General features: G+C 41.2%; 2 protein-coding genes across 3 annotated transcripts in view; one reads left to right on the top strand and one right to left on the bottom strand.

Annotated features, from left to right (window-relative positions):
• The window catches only part of LOC115475866 (adenosine deaminase-like), a 112,282-nt gene extending 102,940 nt beyond the window's left edge, over nucleotides 1–9,342 (top strand). Inside the window, exons 9-11 of the mRNA XM_030211922.1 lie at nucleotides 987–1,054; nucleotides 3,464–3,593; nucleotides 6,138–9,342. Coding sequence (XP_030067782.1) covers nucleotides 987–1,054; nucleotides 3,464–3,593; nucleotides 6,138–6,242 — 303 coding nt within the window. The 3' untranslated portion in view covers nucleotides 6,243–9,342. The remainder of the gene's footprint in view (nucleotides 1–986; nucleotides 1,055–3,463; nucleotides 3,594–6,137) is intronic.
• A 4,360-nt stretch (nucleotides 9,343–13,702) lies between these two features.
• Nucleotides 13,703–25,355, bottom strand: part of LOC115475821 (cAMP-dependent protein kinase inhibitor gamma-like) — a 48,959-nt gene continuing 37,306 nt past the window's right edge. For both annotated transcript variants that reach the window (XM_030211830.1, XM_030211831.1), the window contains exons 2-3: nucleotides 20,322–20,503; nucleotides 13,703–14,625 (exon numbers count right to left, since the gene is read on the bottom strand). In XM_030211830.1, the coding sequence (XP_030067690.1) occupies nucleotides 14,546–14,625; nucleotides 20,322–20,469 (228 nt within the window). In that variant the 5' untranslated portion in view covers nucleotides 20,470–20,503 and the 3' untranslated portion in view covers nucleotides 13,703–14,545. The remainder of the gene's footprint in view (nucleotides 14,626–20,321; nucleotides 20,504–25,355) is intronic.

The following is a 25,355-nucleotide window of genomic DNA, read 5'->3' as shown; positions in this document are numbered from 1 at the left end:
ACATTCCTTTTTAATGTGGGTAAATGAAAATGCTCTGAAAAGCAATTTCCACTCAGTCTAATTTTAGTTGTGGAAACTGCTTTTGAAAATTGCAGGTGTAATTTTTTAAAGCACTTCTGTGATGTGGATTGGCCACTGTTGGAAACAGGATACTGGGCTTGATGGACCTTTGGTCTGTCCCAGTGTGGCAATACTTATGTACTTATCTATGTACTTATGTGAGTAAGTGTTCTACCCATGGAAATTAAGTGTTCAAAATGTCTCACCCTGTTGTATTAATGATTGCACAACTCACATACTCTTTATCTACACCACTAACATTAACCTTACCTCAATCCTTCCCCCACATTTCTCCATTTTATCATTTTCTACTCAACTTGTTATCTCTGTAACACTTTTGTAACTATACATTATGTTCTCCTTGTAATACTTTGTACTCATTCATTGTTTAGCCACACTGAACCTGCTACCGAGCGGGGTATAAATGCCATAAATAAATATATTTATCAGATTTATGGGGCCAAGGATTGCAAAAATTTGCGTGCTTTCCTATTTTCATCAGGACACGTGCTATGATCAGAAAAAGTACCCACAATGTATTTAGGGATAGGTACCTGTGGGTGGTTTTTTTTCGGGTTTTTTTTCTTGGGGGGGGCTTTACTTTTTAAAACGGATATGTAGTTTGTGGATAAAAAGTAATCATTGACTTTGAAGTTATATTGGCCATTTGACAATTGCTCCTTTTAGTGAAAGGCAGCAGTCTAACCATCATTTTACAGGATCTAATTTGGTTTTATATTATATGCTGTTCTAATTCTAATTTTTATAGAAAACTTAATGTAGGTGTTGCTTTGCTATTTTGAGGGCAAGTACACCAGTTTATACGAAATCTGTTGTTTATGTATTTGCTTTTGGTATTAATGGAGTAATCATGAAATGGCAGTTTTATTGCACGTCACATATCTGTTTTCTGCTCTCTAATTCAGTTGTGTCCCTGGTCTAGCTACCTCACCAGTGCATGCTGTTCAGACTTTAGAAAGCATCCTGCAATACAGTAAGTATGACAGAAACCACACAGTATTTATCTAAACATGCACATAAACCATTGCAGTAATCACACTACCTAGGGAAGTTGTAGCTTCACTGTTACTTTGTACCTGTTGGCCTGCAAGCATAATTTCAAAGGGAAATGCTCCGAGAAGTTTGCCTTTTGAAGAAGTGGGGCTAGCTGGCATGACAGGTACTTCAGTACTTACACAGCCTCTTGACGCAGAGGCCGGTGGGGGGGTGGGGCAAGATTCCCACGGGCCCGACCTCTTAAGGGGAGGGCTCGGTGCTGGCACTAGAAAAGCCGCTTTCTTCAGGCTTCTGGTGGTAGGCATTGCCATAAGGCTGGCTTGGTCTCCTGCTCCTGTGTGCTGGGTTATCACATTAACTTTGCTCTTCTGGCCATGTCCCGCCACCTATGTGAAGTACTTCCTATTTCCACAAAGGCGGGAGCGGTTGCGTCAAAAGAAGGACCCGTGGCTGGCAGAGCAGAGTTAACATGATAAACCCAGCACATACCAGCAGGAGATACTGATCAACCAGTACTGCCAGGTAGAGAGCCCGGAGGGGGGTTACACAAGATTTTTTGCCCTGGGCTCAGCTTGGTCTCTCTGCGGCCCTGCTCTGACTCCCATAAATCATGAATAGAGCTTTCATTATTTAAAACCAGTGCTTTCATAGTAAGAATCCTGAAAGGTAACTTTAAAACAATACAGGAACGTAAGACCTTTGAAGTCAGAATGATTAAATATTTGGACACCCACCACACAGGACTTAAAGATCTGGGTTTTCTAGCCTATTATAAACCATAAAAATGTACTGCTTTGTTTGTCACCCTCCTGTCTCCATGCATATCTCCCTGTCTCTCACCTATCCAACCCCATCCTGTTAGACTGTCACTGAAATGCTTTGATGTTTCATTTATATATACTGTCATCTACCAACATTTGCTTATTTCCGATCTGACAAAGAAGGGCAACCTTCGAAAGCTAATCAAGAAATGCATTAAGTTATGTCCAATAAAAAAAGTATCATCTTATTTTCTTTTCTGTGTTTTATTTTGTTTTTCTATTGATTACCTTTAAAAGTGGAATAACACGGCTACTCTACCTCTCTACTCGAGCTGTAATTAAAATTCAGAATAACTCAGCCAGTCTGCTTGGTTGTGTCAGCTTTTTCTGTATAGTGAGGTGATGGTGTATGGAAAATCTATACATTGTGCTAGCTTTTGTTTAAACAAAAGCCACAGACTGCAGCAGTGTCATCCTAGTCCCACACCTCCATTTTATCCACATCGTTCTGGACCCTCTCTCAAGTAGGGACTCCAAAAATCACCTTTCCAAACTGCAGTTGTGATGGAGCTGCACTGGAAGCTCACAGCTCTCAGGTACTCGCTGTCTAACAGCCTAGGCCAGTAAACATTGCTTAGCTTATCTTACTACAGGAGGAAGTAACTTTTATTCTAGCAGCTCTCCTTACGTGATATCTTGACTGACATTTTAAGCTGCTTTTAATTACCAATGTCTTTCAACTGGCTGAACCAAACAGAAGATAAAGCCTTTGCATACACAGTATATAAATACAAACAGCAAAGGTGACAAAACCTGTGCAAAAAGTTTGTTTTAGTCAATGATACATTGAAGGTATAGATGACTCAACACGCGCTGTGTTTCGGCCGCAAGGCCTGCCTTAGGAGTCTCCAAATAAAGAAAATTCTTTACATACCCAAAGTATATAGTCACTCGTACTCCAATAAAAAATTTTTACACCATTTTTCAATTCAGGACGTTTGTAGCTAGGAGGGATTCTGCTCCCATCCTCATTCCCATAGGGCCCTCCCCTAAGGACCTAACATATGCACTACTGAAGAGGTTGGAGAAACTTGATTGGTCCATTGATACTCATATTGGTAGGTGTTCAGTTTGGTTCAAGCTAAAACAGCCCCAGGAGGAAGTTAAAATTTTGTCATCTCCCCTGTTTTATTCCAGGTAGATAAGCATATAGATTTCTATGTAGAAACCAACACCCACCCCTCTCTACGGCTCATACCACAGCCTTTGGATCAGCTAGAAGCATGGCCATCGTCTACAGTAATACTTCTCAACCAAGCCAACTGAAAACCATGGCTGGGTGTGCCCCGTGTTGAGAAGCATTGACTTATAGTACCCTTCTCTGCCTTTTGAAGTCTGGCTCCAAAACTGTATTAGAAATATACAATGAGAGTTCATGTTTTGCTGAAAAAGAGATGATGTCTGTTCCATTTAATTCACAGGCAAAGATTCTTTCTGTGACATTTGCTCAACTGTCTGGCATGTCTGTTCATCAAAGGTAGATGCAGCAGAGAATGTGTTATATAATGTATTACAGTATTCTGTCATTCAATCATGCAAATAGAATCTATATCTCCTTTTCTCAGATTCAAGAACGATAAAGCAAATTACTCCTTGAGCACAGATGATCCATTGATTTTTGGTTCTACCTTAAACAAGGATTATAAAGTAGCCAAGAAATATATGGGCTTCACAGAAGAGGATTTCATGCAAGCGGTAATAGGCTTTTAAAATAATGGATGCTTATGTGTGATCATGAAAATGGAAAGAGAAAAAAGGGCATTTGTTTTAGTAAGGAACATGGTTGGGTAGCATCCGACACTGTGACCATGTGCTACAGAAATACACGACCAGGTTCTATGCAAATAGAGCAATGATAAGACACAAAATAAAGGCTAAAGGAGTACTCCCCCCCCCCCCCCACCCCAGATTTTTGGGGTCTGTCTTGGTTCATTTCAAACATTTCTTTTGATATTTTTTTTTGATGTACACTAAGGTGCTCATTTTTAAAGCGGATGGATCTCTCAAAATTACAAAAAATGTCGAAATTGTGATTATTATTTTTTTTTTTTTTGAAAAGACAATTTGGACAGTTTCTACTGACTTCCACCAAATAGCAATGGGACATGGTTTGGGTGCGCCCAAAGCTTAGGATGTCTCAGCAATATACAGAATGGGAAGAAGTGCTGGCAACACAGATCAGACCAGCCACCGACATGGTCTGTGTTTCCAGATCTTCCTCAGGGAGTTGGTCCATTTAAATCTCCATTTCATTATTTTGCATACTGAAAATAAAGTTTGGAGAGTTAAATGGACTAACTCCCTGAGGAAGATCTGGAAACATAGACCGTCAGTGGCTGGTTAGAGCACTAAAAGCTAAGTACTTTATTTTAACCCTATGAAGATGTCTACCTATAATTGTGAAGATTTAATATGGCGAAAGATTTTTTTTTTTTGCACATGAAATGTATGTGAAAAAGCCCAAAGCAGATATGAGTGGTGGTGAGGAAGAAATATCTCACCTGAAAGTTACCATTTCAAACAGCATCACTATAATTTTAGTGAAGTATGTAATTTTTAATTCAGTTTAAGCAAACATATGAGAGTGAACTATTTGGTTGAGTAACTTAATGGTGATTGAGTGAGTTTATCACCTTTTGAATAGAGCTGATGCAAAAGTATTTCTAAAAAACTTACTTTTGCCAGAGTTGCTGGGTAATTTGCCATCAGTCCTAATACAGCAGCAAGCAAGTGGACTCTGACCAATGGGACCCAGGTGTAACTCCCCAATTAACACTTATTTTTCTGTACAAATATGTGAGCCCTCCTGAAACATATAAACACCTCTTGCACCTGAATTTATAAGACCCCTGGAAATGTGATGGCCATTGTAGAGATGTACCTTTATGTATAGTAGTAGGTTATCTGCTCCTAGTGGGCTTATGATAAGGAATTAAGGTGGTGTGATTCGTACCTGGGTCTCATTGTTTTTAAAGTCTGCCCCTCTGCTTTGGAGGAATGTCTGTGTGGCCATTTTTGTACAGATGATGTGTTTGAGCCTTCTATTTTGGTGTTTAATATTCTGGAGGATTTCAGTGCAAGAATTCAAACAGGAAATCCTCACATTTTTCCTGTTCAAAAACAGCTGCGATGTAATGAGCAAAACATCTCAATTCTCTTCTTTCAACAATGCCCCTCTATATCAACTTAGTATATGTTAATTTGTAGGTCTTACTGTAGTGAGACAACTTAAAAAAAAGATTTTACTAAATAAGGCAGTCAGCACTGGCTGTGTGTATTTGGTTTTTAAGTTCATCTGTATTCATATGCTGTAGCCTGCTGTACAGAAGTGGAGCTTGGGAAAGTGAGTTGACTTGATCATGCTCTCGCTGCTAGAACCTTAATGTTCACAAGAGGGATGGGGATATCATAGAAAGGAGATCAAAAAAGTCCACACTGGAGGCAGCCATGCCAGGGCTGGGATTTTGACAGCAAGGGGGCAGTTGCAACTTTTCTAGTAAGCCTGTACACAAATCTAGGCCAGTGTGGGAGTACATTTCAGTATTAGTAAACCTTCATGCTGGAATTATTACTACACTCACTCTTCAGGCAAAATAATACTTTGTAAAGCTGGATACATATAGTCACACATATATTCGTATGTAATATTCAATACCCAACACTCTTCAATCTGGCGATATTCACAAACATCAACCTCTTCATTGGTTCATTTTAAATATTCTTAACTTGTCCATTCTATTTATTGAAGCCCATAATTTAAACTTATCTTCTTTGTTTAGTTTTATCAGACCCAGCTGCCCGACATGCACGTTTCACTCCGAAATGAGCTGTCTCAAGGACATCCCCCTATGATCTTATTAGCGTCAGCTCAGCAAAAGTTAGTCTAAAGCCCCTGGGTCTGATAAAACTAAAAGAAAGAAGATAAATTTAAATTATGGGCTTGAATAAATAGAATGAACAAGTTAAGAATATTTAAAATGAACCAATGAAGAGGTTGATGTTTGTGACTATCGCCAGATTGAAAAATCGCTGGTGATTGAACATCACTGAGGTTCATGGGAACTATATGTTAATGTTGTTATATTGAAGATCTGAAGAGTGTTGGGTATTGAATATTACATACGAATTGATTCTGGACTGGATAGTAAGAGCCTATATATGTGCAATTATTACTCCAGCATGTCATGAAGAAGCAATTACATCTCTCCAATCTTTGTTTTATGATTTTTTTTTTTGCAGAATATCAATGCAGCTCGCTCTTGCTTCTTACCTGAGAAAGAAAAGAGAGAACTTCTAAACCAACTCTATGAAGCTTATGAAATGATCCTCAGTACGGAATTCTAACCGTGACTCCAGCACCACTTTCTTCATGTTAAATCTAATCAACTCTCTCTCTTATTTCTACTGCTGTCCTATTAAAATTGAACTGGGCAACAGGTTCTGGAAGTCATTGCATTGCTACCCTTATCAATCTCTTGCATATAAAGACACTTTTTATACAGGCAAGTATGTGAACTTTGCTTCATTTATAAACAGCAAGCACTTTTGTAAAGCTTCCAGATAAGGTGTTGCATATACATCTGATCTGTGTCCTCAAATTCTCTCTACCTCACTAACAAACTTATCAGTATTACTCTCGCCCAGTCTTTTATGCTTTGAGAATGTTCACTTCTAACTAAATATCTCATGATAGTCAATATGAAAAAGTTTTTCAATTCCCCGTGTTAACTTTCTAGTTACTGTGAAAGCCAAGCCATCTCACAAACCCTTGCACTGAAGACGGCGGTGATACTTAACTGGGCAGATACTTTAAAAAGTGTAAATGATTGTATCTACTAAATGTAATCGCTGAATTAGATGGATGAGTAACAGATGCAATGGAGAATAGCCGCTCTACTTATCCATTCTGTTCTTAATGAGAAGGACAGGATGTTTTAGTTACATAATAACTGAAAACTTGATATGTATGTAGTTATATACATAACCGAATTACATCATGTGGTGCTCAGGATAGAAATGTAGCACCTTGAACAGAACACTTAACTATTTTTATAATCGGACCTACTTACAAAAAACAAAACGCAGTTGCTGTTGCTTGACCCATGAGAAACTAATTTTCCATTTCAGCTGTGCTCATGTATTTGCATGTGGGGTTTGTCAACATGCTCTAGTGAGTTTGCCTATTTCCCGTTTCCCCCTTCATGCAGCAGTAATGCAGAACTTGCTTGAGCTGCAGTCATTTCCTTCTCTCCCCCCCCCCCCCCCCTCTCTGAATTTAGGTAATTTTGTTTTGCTCCCACCACTTCTACTGGGAGGTACTGGATAATGTCTCCTTGTTTAATCATTGGCACCTTTAAGCAAGAGGCATTCTTTAATGCGGGGATCCATCTGATTCCCTTGCGTGGGTCCTCTTACTCCCCCTCCCCACCCAATGCCATACGCGAGTCCTCCCATCCTTTTTACCCAGCCTGTAGAAATCAAGGCAAAACATGGGGCTTATGAGCAGCTGCTACCATCAAAAAGTGGCACCATAGGTAAAAGCACTGAAAATGATGCAAACAAAACTAGACTTCCCTTCCTGGTGTTGCACCTAAAGATGTGCATTCAAAAATTGTGCAAATCAAGCTTGGAGATGGTTGCACACATTGCTTGCTTGTATTAAATATAGGGCAGCTGCAAACTTGGTCCATACACAGCCTAACAGAGGCCTCTGCTTGAGACCAGGGAAAAAACTGAGCGTTCAATTTTGAGACTACCCCCACCTACACAGCCTATGTTGGGAAGGTGGCAAGAAGGAAGCCACTACCTTAAATGCATTTTTGAGCTGCATGTTTTTTTCTCAGTCGACTGACCAAACTATAAAGGGTATAAAGACCCTTTATCCCCTTCTTTTTCCTTACAAGGCACTGTAGCTTTCTCAGATACCTAGTTTTGCATCAAAACTGCTCTAGAAAGAGAATGTTGGCAAAACTTAACTTAGGTGCTTATGAGTTGGACTTTAAAAATTTACAAGGGCCAAGTTCCTAAATTCACCTGTTTAGCTATGTGGGCCCAGCGCCGATTATGGACCAAGACCTGCATAATTATTGTTGAGTTTAAAATCCCTCCTAGCCACAAATGTAGCCCCCCCCCCCCCCCTTTAGCCTACCTGTCTACCTGGTAGTCCTAGTGGGTCACTGGGCCAAGAGCAAAGCGCTGTTGCTCCTGCCCCTTACAGCTGCACTTCAAAATGGCTGCCATGACCTCTCACAGTACTACACAAAGACCAGGAAAGGGATCAGGCTCGCTGCCTAAATTTCAGCTGGAATCCACATAAGCATTGGTAGCCAGGCAGTGCCCCAGAGATTCAGTGCCAGGGGCTAGAGATTGCCTGGCACTTTAAAATCAGGAATAATCAAGCTAGTGCCAGCGTTAGAAAAAAGAAAAAAAAAAAACCAAGTGCTTACTACTGCTGGCTACATATCGGCTGGTGTATCTCAACATGGGCCTGCATCTTACAATGAAGACAACAGATACTGACAACTGGTAAAATCAAATTTCATCCTTGATTAAAAAGTAATAGAAATAGTAGACAACGTCAAACTTGATTGAATCAATAACGAAGCCAGCAGTCAAATCCAACACTGTTGCTGTATGGCTATGAAGGACCAAGACAAGCTCTTCACGTTCCGAGCCATATCTTTGCAGCGAATAATGTCCATGCCATGGTATTTTCAATAGTTACATGGATGTGAAAGTTGGATAGTGAAGAAGCGACAGGAAGAAAATTATGGTGCCAAACAAATATGCTGCATATGCCATAGACAGGCTGAAGAAATCAGTATCAGAAGATGAAACATAAGCTTTCCTTTTGAGGCTTAAATGATAAGACTTTGACTTTCATAGTGCGGACACATCATGCAAAGAGATCATTCGAAAGAGATGTTATGCTTGACTAGGTTGAAGACCAGTAATACAATGAATGACATAACAGTACCTCTTAATTACCTGCCTGACTGAAAATCAAACCCAGTTCAGGACAACTATCACAAGTCACTGAGTTGACAATGACTCGCTGGCACTTAGCAACAGAGACAAATTTTAGGATAGGAGCAATAGACAACTTGAACACTAATTTCAGCACTAGGCACCTGAATTAGGCTTTTAAAATGTAGACAAAGGGCAGGCTCACATTAAGGAGCATAATCGACATTCCCAAATTTAGATTAGTTTTCAGCAGAAAATTTAGGCTCCTATGTTTGACTGAAAATAGGGGACAAATTTTAAGCACCTAGCAATAGTCTTCTCTCTTCCCAACCCCCCCCCCCCACCCCCCCACCAATGCTCTGAAACAATTGGTTTGGTTGCCTACCATGATATAAATGCCTATAGTTTGGGTAGGTGATAATTCTCAATGAAATAAATGTCTGTTAGCAGAATAGATTCTGTTGCCACTTTCTGCAGCATAGATATGAGCTCAATGACAACTTGGTGAGTCTTCCAGCACAGCACAACTGATGAAAAAAGCTGCAGTACATACTGGAGTGGAGCTAGAGCAGAGGTCTTGACTTCCAGAGCTGCCCAGTTCAAATCCCACTGTTGCTCCTTGTGATCTTGGGCAAGTCACTTAACACTCCAGTGCCTCAGGTACAAACTGTAGATTGTGAGCCCTCCTGGGACAGAGAAATATCCAGAGTACCTGAATGTAACTCACCTTGAGCTACTACTGAAAAAGGTGTGAGCAAAATTCAAACAAATAAAATAAATATTAAGAACAAAATTTGGCTTGTGACTACTTCCAAGGAAAAGAAATCCAAAAAGATAACCGGCTACACAGGAAAAACCATTACATCTAGGAGGATAAATTTTCTATTTTGGTACACCATTCGTTTGCCCCATGCTGTAAGCCCTCTTACTATGTTTAATGCCAAAATTAACATACAGTAAATACAAAGCCTTTGTGGTCAACACAGGGGGTATGTCCTGATGTTACAGCATAGGTACTGCACTGCTTGGCACAGCACTATTACCTTTCAGGGCAGACTGCCACCAAGCGCTGAGGCCCCTCCTACCACCGCCTACTGTGCAGCTGAGTGGGTCCAGGTAGAAGCAATCTCCCTGTACTGCCTCCCAGGTTAGGGCTCTTCAGCTTGGAAAAGAGACTTTGTACTTTGTTCCAAAAGTACAAAGACTATGGGACACTCAAGGAACTTACGTGGAAATACTTAAATAGGAGGAAATATTTTTTCACTCAACGAATAAGTAAGTTCTAGAACTCTTTGCCGGAGGATGTAGTAACAGTGGTTTGCGTATATGGATTGAATAAAGATTTGGACAAGTTCCTGGAGGAAAAGTCCATAGTCTGCTATTGAGACAGACATGGGAAAGCTACTGCTTGCCCTGACATTGATAGTATGGAATGTTGCTACTATCTGAGTGTCTGCCAGGTACTTGTGACCTAACTTGGCCACTGTTAGAAACAGAATAATGAGCTAGATGGACCAGTGGTCTGACCCAGGATGGCTATTATCATCTTCAATAAGCTACATGCCATGCACAGGAAGTGCAAAGGCATACTATGCACTAGTAAAACAGGCCTCTCAATGTATAAGGATTAACAGTAAATAATATACCTGAAGGAATATAACTCCTAGGTGCAGTGGGAGAGTATATGAGAATATTTAGCCTGCTGTCCTCGGAGAACACCTGCTAGAGGTAAGTAACTTTGCTTTTTCCAAGGACAAGTAGGCCATCGGTATTCTCACATCTGGGAATCTCTACCTCTCAGGCTCATTGAAAACAATGGTAGGACAACAGGGACTTGAAACGTCGAGGCTTTGAAGTCAAATCAGCCTTAAAAATTATATATAGTCTAGTTGTGAAGGTGCAGCCTGTAACATAACAAAACTAGGAGTCTGATTCTAGACATCAAACAAAGTCTGCAGGACTGTCAGACCAAACTGGTTATCATGTCTATTCATGTCGAGTAACCTGCTCAAGGAAGTAATGAGATGTGAATGTGTGGACTAAAGACCATGTTGCTGTCTTGCAAATCTTCTTGATGGAGCCTTTTTTAGGTGGACTACCTCAAGGTGGCTCCAAAATCTTGCTTGCCGCCAGAAAAGATGCCACTAAGAGGTGTTATTCTTTCAAAGGGAAAGGGGTGGGGAAATGGGACTTGATATACCGCATTTCTGAGGTTTTTGCAACTACATTCAAAGTGATTTACATATATTCATGTACTTATTTTGTACCAGGGGCAATGGAGGGTTAATTGACTTGCCCAGAACCACAAGGAGCTGCAGTGGGAATCGAACTCAGTTCCCCAGGATCAAAGCCCACTGCATTAACCACTAGGCTACTCCTCCACTTAAAGGGAGAAGGTTTGCCACCTGGTGTGAGGGCAAGGCCCTATATTCTCTCTCTTGCCATACACAAAAACTGCTTGAAAACTTCCTGCACCTCTTTCAGTCTGGTTTGAAAAACAACTCTGTAAAGGTACATTTCAGTGCAATCAGTGTTTACCGTTGTGTAAGGGGTAAACCCATCTCTGTACAGACTCTAGCTGTTCGATTCATGAGAGGTTTGCTGTTGACAAAGCCCCAGGTCAAACCTGCTGTCATGAGATCTCACCATCAGACGCTCGACTTCTGTAATCTGTAGTATCCACCTGGAAAAGTTGTGTTTTGGTGACATCACTTCAGCTCATAGAGTCAGTGAGCTTCAGGCCCTAATAGCTGATCCATCACAATAGAGTAGTTCTTCAAACATGCCCCAAGTTCCTTCCTAAGGTAGTGTTGGAGTTCCATCTTAACCAGTCAATTGTTCTGCCAACACTTTTCCAAAACTGCATGCTCATCTTGGTGAAAATGTAATGCATACTTTAAACTTCCATCTGGAGTGGTCTACAGCCCACAGACTGTCCACCCAGCTTTTTGTTTCTTTTGACCCAAACAGAAAGGGGATAGTCTTCGACAAACACATACTTCCCAATTTGCTAGCAGATTGCACCTTTTGGCCTACAATTGGCACCCGATGTTGAATGAGGTGGAGACCTCCTCCATGCCACTGCACTCCCAATGACGTAATGACAGAGGGCAGAACAGTGAGAGGGAAGGGAACGCTGGAGGCGAGCTGACGTCAGGATGTTACCAACGGAAGGGAAGCCAGTCAGAAAACGATGAGGTACAAAGGAAGAGAGAATCGTGGCACATTGCTCATTATTGGGGGGGGGGGGGGGGGTTACTCTGCCCCAGCTGACTCCTGTGGTCCCAGCTGCTGCCTTATTTGACTTTGAGTGTTGAGTATTGATATTGTTTACAAGGTCAAGCCTCCCAGAATTCCAGTAGAATGCTTTTTAAATTTTGTTCTTTAGATAGATTTCTGAGGTCCTGCTCCCACCATAGGAGCCAACTCTGTGAGTGCTTCAGTACAACCAATATTAAACAAACTCCTTGACTGTGTTCAGGGAGAGCTAAGTTTCACTGGGGTTAGCACCCTCAATAATTTTGAAAACTTGGCTCCTATGGCTCCCACCTTTTGTGCCATGTAAGAAACAGCTCATTTCACCAAACTTCCATTTCCCTATCAAGTAAAGCCTCGATTTGGCACAACTATCAAAGTTTCAAACTTCAGCCCTCTTTTTGGGGGTGTTCCTATGTGTTTAATATGTATGTGTGCATAATTTTTTGCCACAACAGAGCATGTCACTTTCTCTGAGGACAAGCAGGCCATTTGTACTTTCTCACGTCTGGGTGACATCATCCAACAGAGACTGGAGTGGACACTGTCCAGCATATACTCTATTAGAAAATTCTAGCAGTATCCCATCGTGCATGCTTAGTCACTTTCCCTCCTGATGTCCGTGCGCAGGTTCCTTAGTCTGTTTTGTTCCGTGGATCTGAGAGGTCACATTTTCATGGTTTCTCTTTAGCACTTTTCAGCAGATAATTTCTGGCTTCTTCCTGTGTGGGTTTTCCTCCATTTATCTCATTTTCTTCAAGCTTTGTCTTTTTTGCGCAGCTCGTTAAGGCCCCCTTTTAGACCTGAGCACCAACCTCAATTTGAGCTTTGCCCCTTTTTTGATGATCAAGATTAAGGAAATACAGCCACAATTCTTTTCTTGGTGTCCAAGATGACGGAAGGGAAGCCAGTCAGAAAACGCTGAGGTACAAAGGAAGAGAGAATCGTGGCACATCGAGGGCAGGGCAGAGCACAATCGATGGATGGGATGGGAGGACAGGAGAGAAGAGAATCGCGGGACACGCACGGGAGGGCAGGGAAGAGGAGAATCGCTGGACCTGGAGGGGAGGGCAGGGGAGCGACAAAAAAAAATCGCTTACAAGAGAGCCTTTCTAGGGCCCGTTTCACTGTTGAGGAAACAGGCTGGGTTCTACTAGTTGAACTATCAACTGGTCAGTATGAGGATGGTGTCATACTGTGATCTTATGGGTAACCTATCTACTTAGTGGTCAACAGCAACGCAATTAATGGGTAAAATAACTTATTTGAATAAAGGAAGGAAGGATTTGTATTTTCATTGCCTTATTGCTGGTACCCACTAGATTGCTAGGGGTAGCAGCAGTTTAGGATGTAGTAACCTTTGTCTCAACGATGATGACCACAAAGGCTCAAATGAAGCATAAAAGAGCAAAACCTCAAAGCCTCAAATGAAACAGAAGTACAAAATTTTAAAAAAAACCTGAAAAATCTACTGTTTTGATGACCAATATTCATTCGATTCCTAAACCTTACCTATATATAAAGAGATTGAGTATTCACAGTGATTTTCCACAAACACACAAAATGAACAAAAAAATTGTAATTTTTTTCTTTTATACTGTAAAATCAAATTCATAGTTCAAAATGACTAATTCAAATCTTATGTATTAATATGAACCCTTCCATAATAAATACTTCTAGAATTTGGAAGAATCAAGCATGTGTTTCACTGATAAACTGAACAACATACAGTAACACATAGGAGCACATTACTTTTAAATAATCCAGCTTTTAAAAAGAAATTAAAGTTCTTGTATTTGGCAGTACACAGTATTTATACAAAGGTAACACCAAATCTTCCCCCCCCCCCCCCAAGCTTTGGGTGTTGCATCTGATGCTGAGTTTTGGTCCACTCTGATCTTGTAAGGCAGTGCTGAACCCATGAGTACAATTACAATGGAGAACCTTCTCCTTCTGCTTTATCACTGCTGTCTCAGCAGTCTCTTAAAACACTAAAGGAGAAATCTCCTTTTCATGCAAAACGGCTCTATTGTACTTTAACCTAGGGGATGCAGAACAAATAATATTTTACATGTACAATACAAAAAGAAATTGTACCTGTGAGGTGCAGTGTGATATACAAATTCTCTTACCAAAATTGCATATTGTTCTGGAGCACAGCATTGTGGTCCAGGTGAGTTTTTGAGCAGTCCAATTTCTTGCAATGTGATGCATTGTGGCTATGGACTGACTGCTAGTGGTCTCGGTCTCTTCCTTTATGATGTTGTACAGTTCTTTTGAGGTCTGAATGACTGTACATCTCCGCAGAGTAAAAGTCCAGACTGGCTGTCTTTGAGAAGTGGGGACTCCTCATTGCTTTGTTTGTAAGTATCGGATATCATTACTTTAAAGTCTAATCCTGTTAGCGTTCAAAGGGGTAGCAGAACTCATGATGCAGAGTGATCACCTTGTCCATCTGGCCTCTCCCCAGCCTTGTCGTCCGATGCAGCTGTGTCTGATGGGCTCTCTAGAAACAAACCAAATGGTTTAGTGGATGGGTATAAAACATGTGAGCATCTTCTAATGTCCATTGACCAACACTATTTCTTTTTACATGAGCATATGTCAGTGCTCACAAGTTTATCAACATCATTCTGAATGATGTAGAGGGGGGCATCTCTGAGCAATGAGCAAATCATAAAAGATACTATATAACTTGTCTTTCACTATAGTCTGCTATAATTTCTCCATTTTGCTAAGTTAGCTAGTATCTTGCCAATTTGGATAAGGAGAATTTGGAGCTTGAGCACGGCTCTCTCTTATCTGGTCCTGTAGAAAGCTGCTCAGTCACTTTCATGCACATGCTAATAGAAACACAAAAAATGACAGCAGATAAAAAACCATGTGGCCTATCAAAGTCTTCCCATCCATATCATCTACTATCCCTTCCTCTTGCTTAGAGATCCTATGCATTTGTCCCAAGCTTTCAAGTTGGCTATGGATGCAAGGAATGGTCTCACGGGTAGAGGTGAAGTATTTCCTTAGATTACTCTGGAGTCTATCCCCTTTCACCTCATTCCAGATCTTCTTTTCAACTGAAAGAGACTCACCTCCTGTGTATTTACACCATGGAGGTATTTAAACATCTCTATCACATCTCCCCCCTTCTACCTTTCTTCTAAAGTATGCATATTAAGATCTTTAAGTTTGTCCCCTATATGCTTTATTTTATTTTTTGTTACATTTGTACCCCGTGCTTTCCCACTCATGGCAGGCTCAATGCGGCTTACATATTGTATACAGGTACTTAGTTGTACCTGGGGCAATGGAGGGTTAAGTGACTTGCCCAGAGTCACAAGGAGCTGCCTACTGACCATTTTCGTAGTCACTCTTTTGACTAACTCGATCCTGTTTATATCATTCTGCAGTTAAAGTCTCTAGAACTGTGCACAGTACTCTACATGAGGTCTCACCAAAGACTTATATAGAGAGGCACTATCACCTCCTCCTTCCTGCTGGCCATTACTCTTCTTATGCACCCAAGCATCCTTCTTGTATTCTTAAGGGTGTGTATTTTTTAATAGTTTGTTAATCAGTGTTCATAAGGTAAAGATGTGGTCAATGGTTCAACCCAGAATGAAGATGTTCAGGTCATGCTTGTATGCAACCTTGAGAACAGTATCAGGGTAGAAGTTACATTTTAACGTGGTTATTCTATTAAATCAAGTGATGACAGCAATAGGTACTTAATGTGATTTAAAAAGAAAAAAAAAAGATGTAGTTAGGATCATAATTTCAGGATGAACCCTACTTAGGGATCATTGAGAAACCTTTTTGCATTATTTATGTTAGTATATATGATACGGGCTCATTTTCAAAGCACTTAGCCTCCCAAAGTTCCATAGAAACCTATGGAACTTAGCCTCCCAAAGTGCTTTGAAAATATGCCTCCGTAAGAGTTAAAAAGTAGTAATAGCAAATCTATGCTCTTTAATTTCTTGTTCTTTAGGACAGATTGATCATGCTTCCAAAAAAGATGAATGTTAAAAGATAAAGGAATCTTAAGTTATGCATTCCTAACACTGCATTAAGGAGGTCACTGTTCATGTATCTAGGGAATATAAATGGGAGCAGTTACATATTGCATATATGTGCAGATTGTGATTTAGGAAAGCTGTTATTCGCACATATAGAACCCCTGGGGTGCAGATATTTTAAGGGGGCATGACTTGAAGTTGTGTAAGGAATAGATGTGGACTTCCCATTTTACAAGGGAAGCCATATATAAAATAAAGTGTTCTACATCTGAATTTTACACCTGTCCCAAAGCATGTATAAAGTGCCAGCCTGAAGGAACGGGTTTCAGGCTGATGGAACAAGTGTCCCTTCCTCCGATCATAGCCTAACATCCTTTAGACCGAACCCCACCAACACCCCAATACCACTCATACCTCTTACCAGGGTCTCCCTGCTCTCTAATAGGGCCATAAGTGAAACCAAGTTGCTCCTTCCCCACTGGCACTTGGGTTCAAAATGACACCAGTCAATCTCTAGCACTAGTTTCTCAGTACTACCACTAGAGGGTCAAGCTGCCAAGTAAAGGCAAAAGTGTACCTTATTCAACACTGCTAAGTGTCAACTGATGGCATAGTGAACTCAGACAACAGCAGAGCAGGAGCAGTTGAATTTTGCTTCTGTCCACTAGAGAGCAGGAAAATTCTGGTAAAAGGCAAGGGTGGGATTAGGGTGTTAAGAATCTGAAGCATGTTGGGATCAGAGATTTTTAAAAAAGCTGCACACACAGAAATTTGGGGAATGTAGGATGATCTTTTTCCCCTCCATATGACCTTTGAAAGTCTTTGTTTCCACTGGATGTCTACATCTTTCTACGTATTTTACAAAAGGCTTTGTGCTTGTCAGAGCCTTTTGTAAAATATCAGGTATATTGTGTATATCTGGGCCTGGCCATTTCAATTCACTATGCAAAATGGGCCTTCACATTATTTTGGTAATGCTACCTGAAGCTGATGAAATCACAGCATCATGACCCGAAGTTATGGTATGTTCATGTGAACTTTGAATTACAAACCACCAAAGATACCTCTTAACAGACAGAACCAAGATCAGTGCTTTAAGTTACAGCACAGTGACTGGCACCAGCATGCTCTGACATCCTGGGGAAAAAATGGACCAATTTCTTATGCTGTCCAGTTTCTAAACAATCCCAAATCAAGCAGCAGCCTTTTAAAAAATATCCTTAAAAGCAGAGACCAGTGCATATAAGGGATTTACACTCAATCTTCATTAATCTTAGAAAAACAGACCTATAAGTACATAGAGGGGGGGGGGGGGGTGGAAATCAAAAGGATTGGCTCAACTTGTCAAGTAAAAAAATTAAAACACAAATATATAGATGACAGCCAGCAACCCTAAGCTCTTTTTGGTATCTGATTAGGTCACCAACTGGCTCCATGTCATCCACACAATTACAAAACCAAAAGTACATCACCCAAAGGTGGAGGTGCGCTAGTTCCCTACGTAAGAAGAATGCAGAAGCAAAAAGTAGGGAGAGTTGGTTCTTCTCAAACACCGGAGCAGACGTAATAATGGAAACAGTCTTTATTGCAAGAAAAACAGAATGACTCGTTCTGTTTTTCTTGCAATAAAGACTCTGTTTCCATTATTACGTCTGCTCCGCTGTTTGAGAAGAGCCAACTCTCCCTACGTTTTGCATCTACATCCACACAACTACACCAGTCTTCATGTCACCCCACTATCTCCACAAACTTAGAGACACTGCAGATTTACAGATGCTACAACTACGGCTTCTGTTTTCAGGTTGTAACAGAAACAGGTAACCCACCACCAAGGCCAACAACAAAAAACAGAGAACAAGGCAAGAAACACCAGAAGACACCACTTCCTCTAGCCCTGTGCTTATCAATCTTCCTGTAGCTATCTCTCTATATAAAAGGCAACACCAACGTTCTATGAAGCCTCCAGCCGGAAGTGTGAAGGGGGCGAGATATCCGGTTTCCCTATGAGTGTCTGCCCCGCCCTCTCTGTAACACAGTCAGTGAAGGAAAACAGCAGAGCTCTGTAACAGTGAAGGACTCAGAGGGGGGAGGGGAGAGAGGCTAGAGGGCAGGGACACACACACTCCCACATGCACACAGAAGAAAACATTGCTAGCCCCCGTTTCATTTGCATCAGAAACGGGGCTTTTTTTTTTACTAGTGACTCCATAATGATGGCCAAATAAACTTGTGCAACTCCACAGATGTGCAGAATAATGATAGACAGCCAACCCATGTCATGGTCCCAAATATAGGTTTTGGGGTCCCGATTCACAGTATGAGAAGCTCTAGTCTAACACTCTTACCACCCCTATCTTTGCCTGTCTTAGGTCCACTCTGCTTTTGCAGGCTGCTGATGCTCGATTTTATACAGCTGATGAGTCTCCTTTCTCTTCCCACTGTTTCCAGTGATGAGGATCAAAGCTGGTAGTAAGGCAAAAGGATGAGCAAGGTTGGGAGTAAGAGTGCCAGGGACAGGGGTGGCATGTATTTATGGTTGGAGCTGGGGGAAATGTGAGTATTGGTTTGCTATGACAATCCATTGATTGGATTCAACTGGAAAAAATACCCAACAATATGCCATAAAATACTAACTTTTGTGTACCTTCAAAAAGAACCCTTAATTAGCTGGCAAGTAAAAACTAAATTTAAAATTGTTTGTTACATTTGTATCCCACATTTTCCCACCTATTTGCAGGCTCAATGTGGCTTACATAGTATCGTAAAGGCGTTCGCCAATTCCAGTATGAACAAAGGAGAAATTAGACCTTACCTGCTAATTTGCTTTCCTTTAGTCCCTCCGGACCGGACCAGGCGAGCACAACCCAAGAGTCCAATCCTGGTCCGGAGGGACGCTAAGGAATACAGTAATGTTGTGGTAGAATAAGGTTTGTGTGTACAGATACATTAGGGAATCGTAGAGAGGTAGAGTTATTATATGTCTATTTTGAGCTTTGGTTTCGTTGTGTTGCAGGGTACAGGCATTTAGGATGGGTCGGTAGGGTATGCCTTTTTGAACAGGCTAGTTTTTAATGATTTCCGGAAGTTTAGGTGATCATAAGTTGTTTTCACAGCTTTTGGTAATGCGCAACCCCCCCCCCCCCCCCCCCCCCCCCCCCCCCGAAAAAGAATTGAAGCCCTAGGTATAACGAAGACCAACTCAAGCAGAACAGTACATATGACAGGAATTGGCGAGTGCTTCCTACCAGCTTGCTTTTCTAAAGTAAGCTGTGAAAACTGAAAGGATGTTTATAGCTAGTCTGCATGTTGTTTTAGGTACTTTAATTTGTAATTTTTCACTTTTGTATTTCTTATTTTTTCATTACTTTGTATTCTTTAATTTCTTAGGGCACTATTTTGATTAAAATTTGGAATTGTGATCAAAGGTACAGTATGTTATTGTTTCCTACTGCAGCGCCTTGTGACTTTGGGCAATGAAGGGGTGTAGGAGAGGGACAACTTACCATTAATCATGATTACAAATTTAATCGAAATACAGCCCTACTACCTAGAGGTATTATCTTACAAAACACAAAAGAACAGGTACAGAATAACAGTCAGATGGAATTATAACCAACACTATAAATATTCTACATAAGGTCCAACTCCATGAAGAACATGCATACGGCTTGCTAAATTTTAACCCACCCACCCAATGGATTGGAATTGGCTATATAATTATTAGATTAATAGGTCCTGAAATGATTTATTTAAAAATTCTTGTATCTCACACTCTCTCCAATTCTAGGCAGTCCACAACAAAATAGATATAATAATAACAGACTGTAAAAGCATAATGTCAAATAAATTAACACTACTAATAATCATTTCTGTAGGACTACTAGATCTACGCAGCACTGTACTCATTATATGCAGGTACTTTCTCTGTCCCTAGAAGGCTCACAATCAAGTTTTTATACCTGGGGAAATGGAGGGTTAAGTGACGTGCCCAAGGTCACAAGGAATTGCAGTGGAAACTGAACTCAAGTCACCAGGATCAAGGCCCACTGCACTAACCATTAGGCTACTCCTCCACTCTTAACAATGATGTTAAGCAAAAATACTCTCCAGGAAACCAAGAGACACTGTGCATGACTATTTCAGGAGAATGCTTGCTGATAATAAAAGTGACATTTGAGCTACTAACCTGAGCCTTGGATAGAAAGGTCACCCATTTCACCTGCCAGCTCTCGCACACTACTGGAATTTGAATCTCCTTTGATGTCTGGAACGGCATTCCTTCGACCAGTTCGATCGCATGTGATGAAATCAGAGTACGCAGACTCGACCTCCATTACTTTGATTTCATATCAGAAATCATAAGAACTCCTGAGAAGGAATAGATATATTCAGTAAAGCATTTCCATACATTGTACCAAACACACCTTGGCATTTACTACTACTACTTAACATTTCTAGAGCGCTATACGGCCATATCTATCGGAAAATTTAGAGGAGCACTGAAAAACAACAGTCCTGCCAACATCTTCAAATTAAGGGGCCCTTTTACAAGCATTGGTAAGTGCAAAATAGGCTTACCGCACGCTAAATCGGAACTACTACGGGCTGAATGTGGCTGCTGGCGGTAGTTCCGGCTCAAGCGTGCGCCATTTCTGACACGCTGGAATTTTTTTTCTAGCGCAGCACTAACCCATGGTAATCGGTGCACAGGTACCACAGGAATCCTTATCTCCACCTCAATGGGTGAATGTAAGTGCTCCCCACCATATGGCCACGCGGTTAACAGTTCTTGCTGCATGGCCATTTATTCGGGGGGGGGGGGGGGCTTTTCATCTTGGGTTTAACAAGCAATACTATGTGCATGTAAGGTCTGGTTAAATGAAATAAAACAAAGATTAAAGCAAATGCCCATAATATGTAATACTTGGTAGCAATAATGAAACAGTGATGGAACACTCACATACCAGGCAGCCAACAGATTTATTTTCCACTGAAAATAATTAAATTTGTATGAATTTGGTGGCTAACAATGTGCTGCTGGCTACTGCATTTTGGTGGTGGATTGTTTGCCTTCATAATAAAATCACACGTATATAAAAATCACACAGCCGGGAGCCAAAGATTTTTTTTTTTAATGCCTTTTACAACCACACAGGCTTGAAGAAGAAATAAACATATACAACAGAATTGGCTAATGTTAGCACATTTAGACCGACTCTGGGCAGAACTTCTGCATGAAAGAAGCTATTCCCTCATTATTCAATGCTTGTCTTTGAAACAGTAGTAATAAAAAATTTAAGTGCATTCTTATAACATACCATTGCATTCCACAAAACAAAAAGGAGCAAGTTCCCATACAACATCTTTTTCTTCTGATGTATGCACAGGAAAAAGAAATGTTTAATGCTCCCAGGTGTCAACCTAATTAAGGTTTAAAAAAAAAAGCCTTTGTACTTATAAATAGAAACTCTGAATGTTGAGCCCTTTACTAGGTGAAAACATCTATGCATGAATACAATGCCTGCAAGGAAGTCCCTATAACCAGCCCCTCCAAATGACACACTGACTATGATTTAGAACAAATCAATACTCTAACTGATAAAACCAATACTTCCTTTTCATACATCCATATGTTGCACAACCTGGCATGTTTGAAAATGTAAGTCAGATCAAATAATGTTACCAACAATAAAGGACGACAACGTGGATGCAGCAGCTGATAGGTTTGCTTTGTTTTGGGTGTACAGGGATGACGGTTGTGCAGACAGTGTTGCCAATTACCCGTCCCCAAAACCCGCCCAAAAAGTTCACACCCCGCCTCCGCCGTCATCAACCCCGCCTCCGCCGTCATCAACCCCGCCCAAAACGTCATTGGTCCCGCCCTCGCAGAAACAGGAAGTTGCATCAAAGGAGCTGCAGTAAGGCTCTCCTGGCCAGCGGAGGAAGCCTGCTTGCAGTGCAGATGCTGCCTGCAGCCCAGGCAACTTTAGAGAAAATAGCCAGAGGGGGAGGAGAGAAGGGAGATGCCAAATCGCTGGGAAAGGGTGGGGAGGAGGTACAGCATGAGATGCTTACCAGGTTGTGCCAGCGTTGGTATGATTAATCCATACATCTACTTTATATGCTTGATAGAAACACACACACACTTGACCTCCTTGTGGAAACTATTTTGAAAATCTGCCTCAGAATATCTATTATATTGCACACTTTTTCAGCCTATTCCACTACAGTAAAATAAAAGGACCATTTTCTCACAGGACCTCTTAAAACTGCATTTTGAATAAGCAGAAATTAAAATGTCAAGTAGTATCGCATGTAAAGAGAGAATTTACTAATACTCCCACGACATTCTCTAGTCTTCTTTTAAGCCAACTGCATTTTTATTCAGTTCCTGATAAGGAGTGAAATATTGTAAGCGATATGGAAAAGATGAGAGAGACCACTCAAAACACAGCTTTACATAAGAATTACAAAACAATTTTTGCAGGATGTCTTTGTTTACTTTTCTCAAACAAGCAAAGAGGAGTAGAAAGTGGGAACGCTAAGACAATGGGTTCAAGAAAAATAGGGCTCCTTTTACAAAGCTGTGCTACCATTAGCAGGATGCTGAATGCGAAAAAGACTATGGGGATAGATTGGGCTTTTTTTTACATTTAGCACATCACTAAATTGGTAGTGCAGATTTGTAAAAGGTGCCTATAGTTAAGTATTATTAATTCCCACATAATAAGCACTGAAAAAATGCACAAGGGGCCAGTGTATGGCTTGCTGTCATCGTGGTGGTAATTTACATTACTGCAATTGACAACATGCAGTTGTGCTCATAGACTGAGACTCTACCATTTCAACAAAACAACTTCAGTGTGATAGCCAGGACCATCAGTGTACAAAGCTCTGGGCATAAGGATTCCCCCACCAATATCACAGCTAACTTGAGACCTCCCCTTACAGGGCTGGCCCGGGTAAATGGCTTTTGGAAATTGCCCTCATTAGGTGCATACTAAATAAAAGTATAGTATTTAAAATGTATGATTTCCAGTTATTCAGTTTAACATGATTATTCTGGGAGGTGTGGCATTGAGGTGATCATGATCATTCAGGTTATAAAAAAAAATCTCAGAAGGGTGCCTAGTGGCCTTGAAGATAATTGTGGAGGCCACAATGGCTGAAGATTCACATGGAGTGTCTAAATACTCTCGATGCAACTTATATAACTGCTCCCCCGCTCTCCCTTCTTTTTTTTTTCTTACATTTGTACTCCGCGCTTTCCCACTCATGGCAGGCTCAATGCGGCTTACATATTATATACAGGTACTTATTTGTACCTGGGGCAATGGAGGGTTAAGTGACTTGCCCAGAGTCACAAGGAGCTGCCTGTGCCTGCAGTGGGAATCGAACCCAGTTCCCCACGACCAAAGTCCACCACTCTAACCACTGGGCCACTCCTCATGTCTTTCTCCATCCCGCTTCCTCTCTCCTCCTCACCACAAAAAAAAAAACTTCCCCGTTTCATTTCCCCAACTTATTCCCTCCAAATGCTCCCACCTTATTTATCCCCCATCCCTGCACCCTCACTTGCCTTACCCATCAGTTAACCTCTACCATCCTGTCCTTACTCCAAACCCCTTCAAGTTGGCTTTCGATAATCAATTTACCTTCAGCTGCTTCAGAGGCTTTGCTGTTGCTGACAACTGGTCTGTTTTCTTCTAGCATCACATAGCTCTCGGCAAGTTTAAGCCACGCAATTCCCACAGTCCCATGCTGTTTTGATGGTATCAAGAGACATAACGACACAACAAAGTCGACAGTCACATGGTATAGGTAGAAAACAGAACAGCATCAGCAACAAGCCTCTGGAAAAGGTGGGGGAGAGTGTATATTAGGAAAATAATCAGGGAGCCTTACTTAGGCATAATATCAACATCCACTGGCTCCTGGACCTTCTACTGAAGAACATAGACTACTATTTTTTTTTTTGTTACATTTGTACCCCGTGCTTTCCCACTCATGGCAGGCTCAATGCGGCAGGCAATGGAGGGTGAAGTGACTTGCCCAGAGTCACAAGGAGCTGCCTGTGCCAGGAATCAAACTCAGTTCCCCAGGACCAAAGTCCACCACCCTAACCATTAGGCCACTCCTCCACTGTTGCTACTATTTGAGATTCTACATGGAATGTTGCTATTCCACTAGCAACATTCCATGTAAAAGTCGGCCCTTGCAGATCACCAATGTGGCCGCGCAGGCTTCTGCTTCTGTGAGTCTAACGTCCTGCAGGACGTGACTCACAGAAACAGAAGCCTGCGCAGCCTTCTACATGGAATGTTGCTACTGGAATAGCAACATTCCATGTAGAATCTCCAATAGTATCTATTTTATTTTTGTTACATTTGTACCCCGCGCTTTCCCACTCATGGCAGGCTCAATGCGGCAGGCAATGGAGGGTGAAGTGACTTGCCCAGAGTCACAAGGAGCTGCCTGTGCCAGGAATCGAACTCAGTTCCCCAGGACCAAGGTCCACCACCCTAACCACTAGGCCACTCCTCCACTCCACTACGACCTTCTAGACTAGAAATTCCTGGAAGATGCCTGCATAGATCTGAAAATTTGCAGAAATCCACATTGGAAAGGCTTTCAGAGTACTGGAAAGCAACGGTGTACATCCAGAGCTCACTTATTTTCATAATGTCTTCTCCCTACCAAAGCAGAAAGTCTGCAATCTCACTATACCTATTACCTGTCTGGCACATTTTCTGAAGCAAAATTAGGTGTTCCTGCCAGTTCGGCGACCTAGGTATTGTTTTATGTGGTAAGGAAGGGCCACATCTCCAGCAGATGGCAGTGCAGAATTATTGACAAGAGTTTCTGAGAGCAGCAGAGCAAGTAGCAAACTGATGAATAAAGGATAACCTACAAAGAAGAGTCCATAAAGGAAATCAGCAATGCAGAACATTGTAGAAATGGGAAAATGTATGAAGCTATTATCCAACACATTGTCCATTCCTGTTTGGGTGTTAACTGAACATATTCAAATTCATCTTTATTTAAACGTTAGTGCACAGCATATGCTTTGTTTCAATCCAATATGAATCTCTCCATCATACTATTTTAACCGTGGCTTTTAACAAACTATATTAGAAGTGCTAAATCACTGAGCTCCACTTGCCAAGATTTTTTTTTTTTTTTGGGGGGGGGGGGTGTTCATTTGTTTTGTTTTTATTTT

Source organism: Microcaecilia unicolor, chromosome 8 (assembly GCF_901765095.1).
Source record: "Microcaecilia unicolor chromosome 8, aMicUni1.1, whole genome shotgun sequence".
Lineage (NCBI taxonomy): Eukaryota > Metazoa > Chordata > Amphibia > Gymnophiona > Siphonopidae > Microcaecilia > Microcaecilia unicolor.
This window is presented reverse-complemented; position numbering and strand designations above follow the sequence as displayed.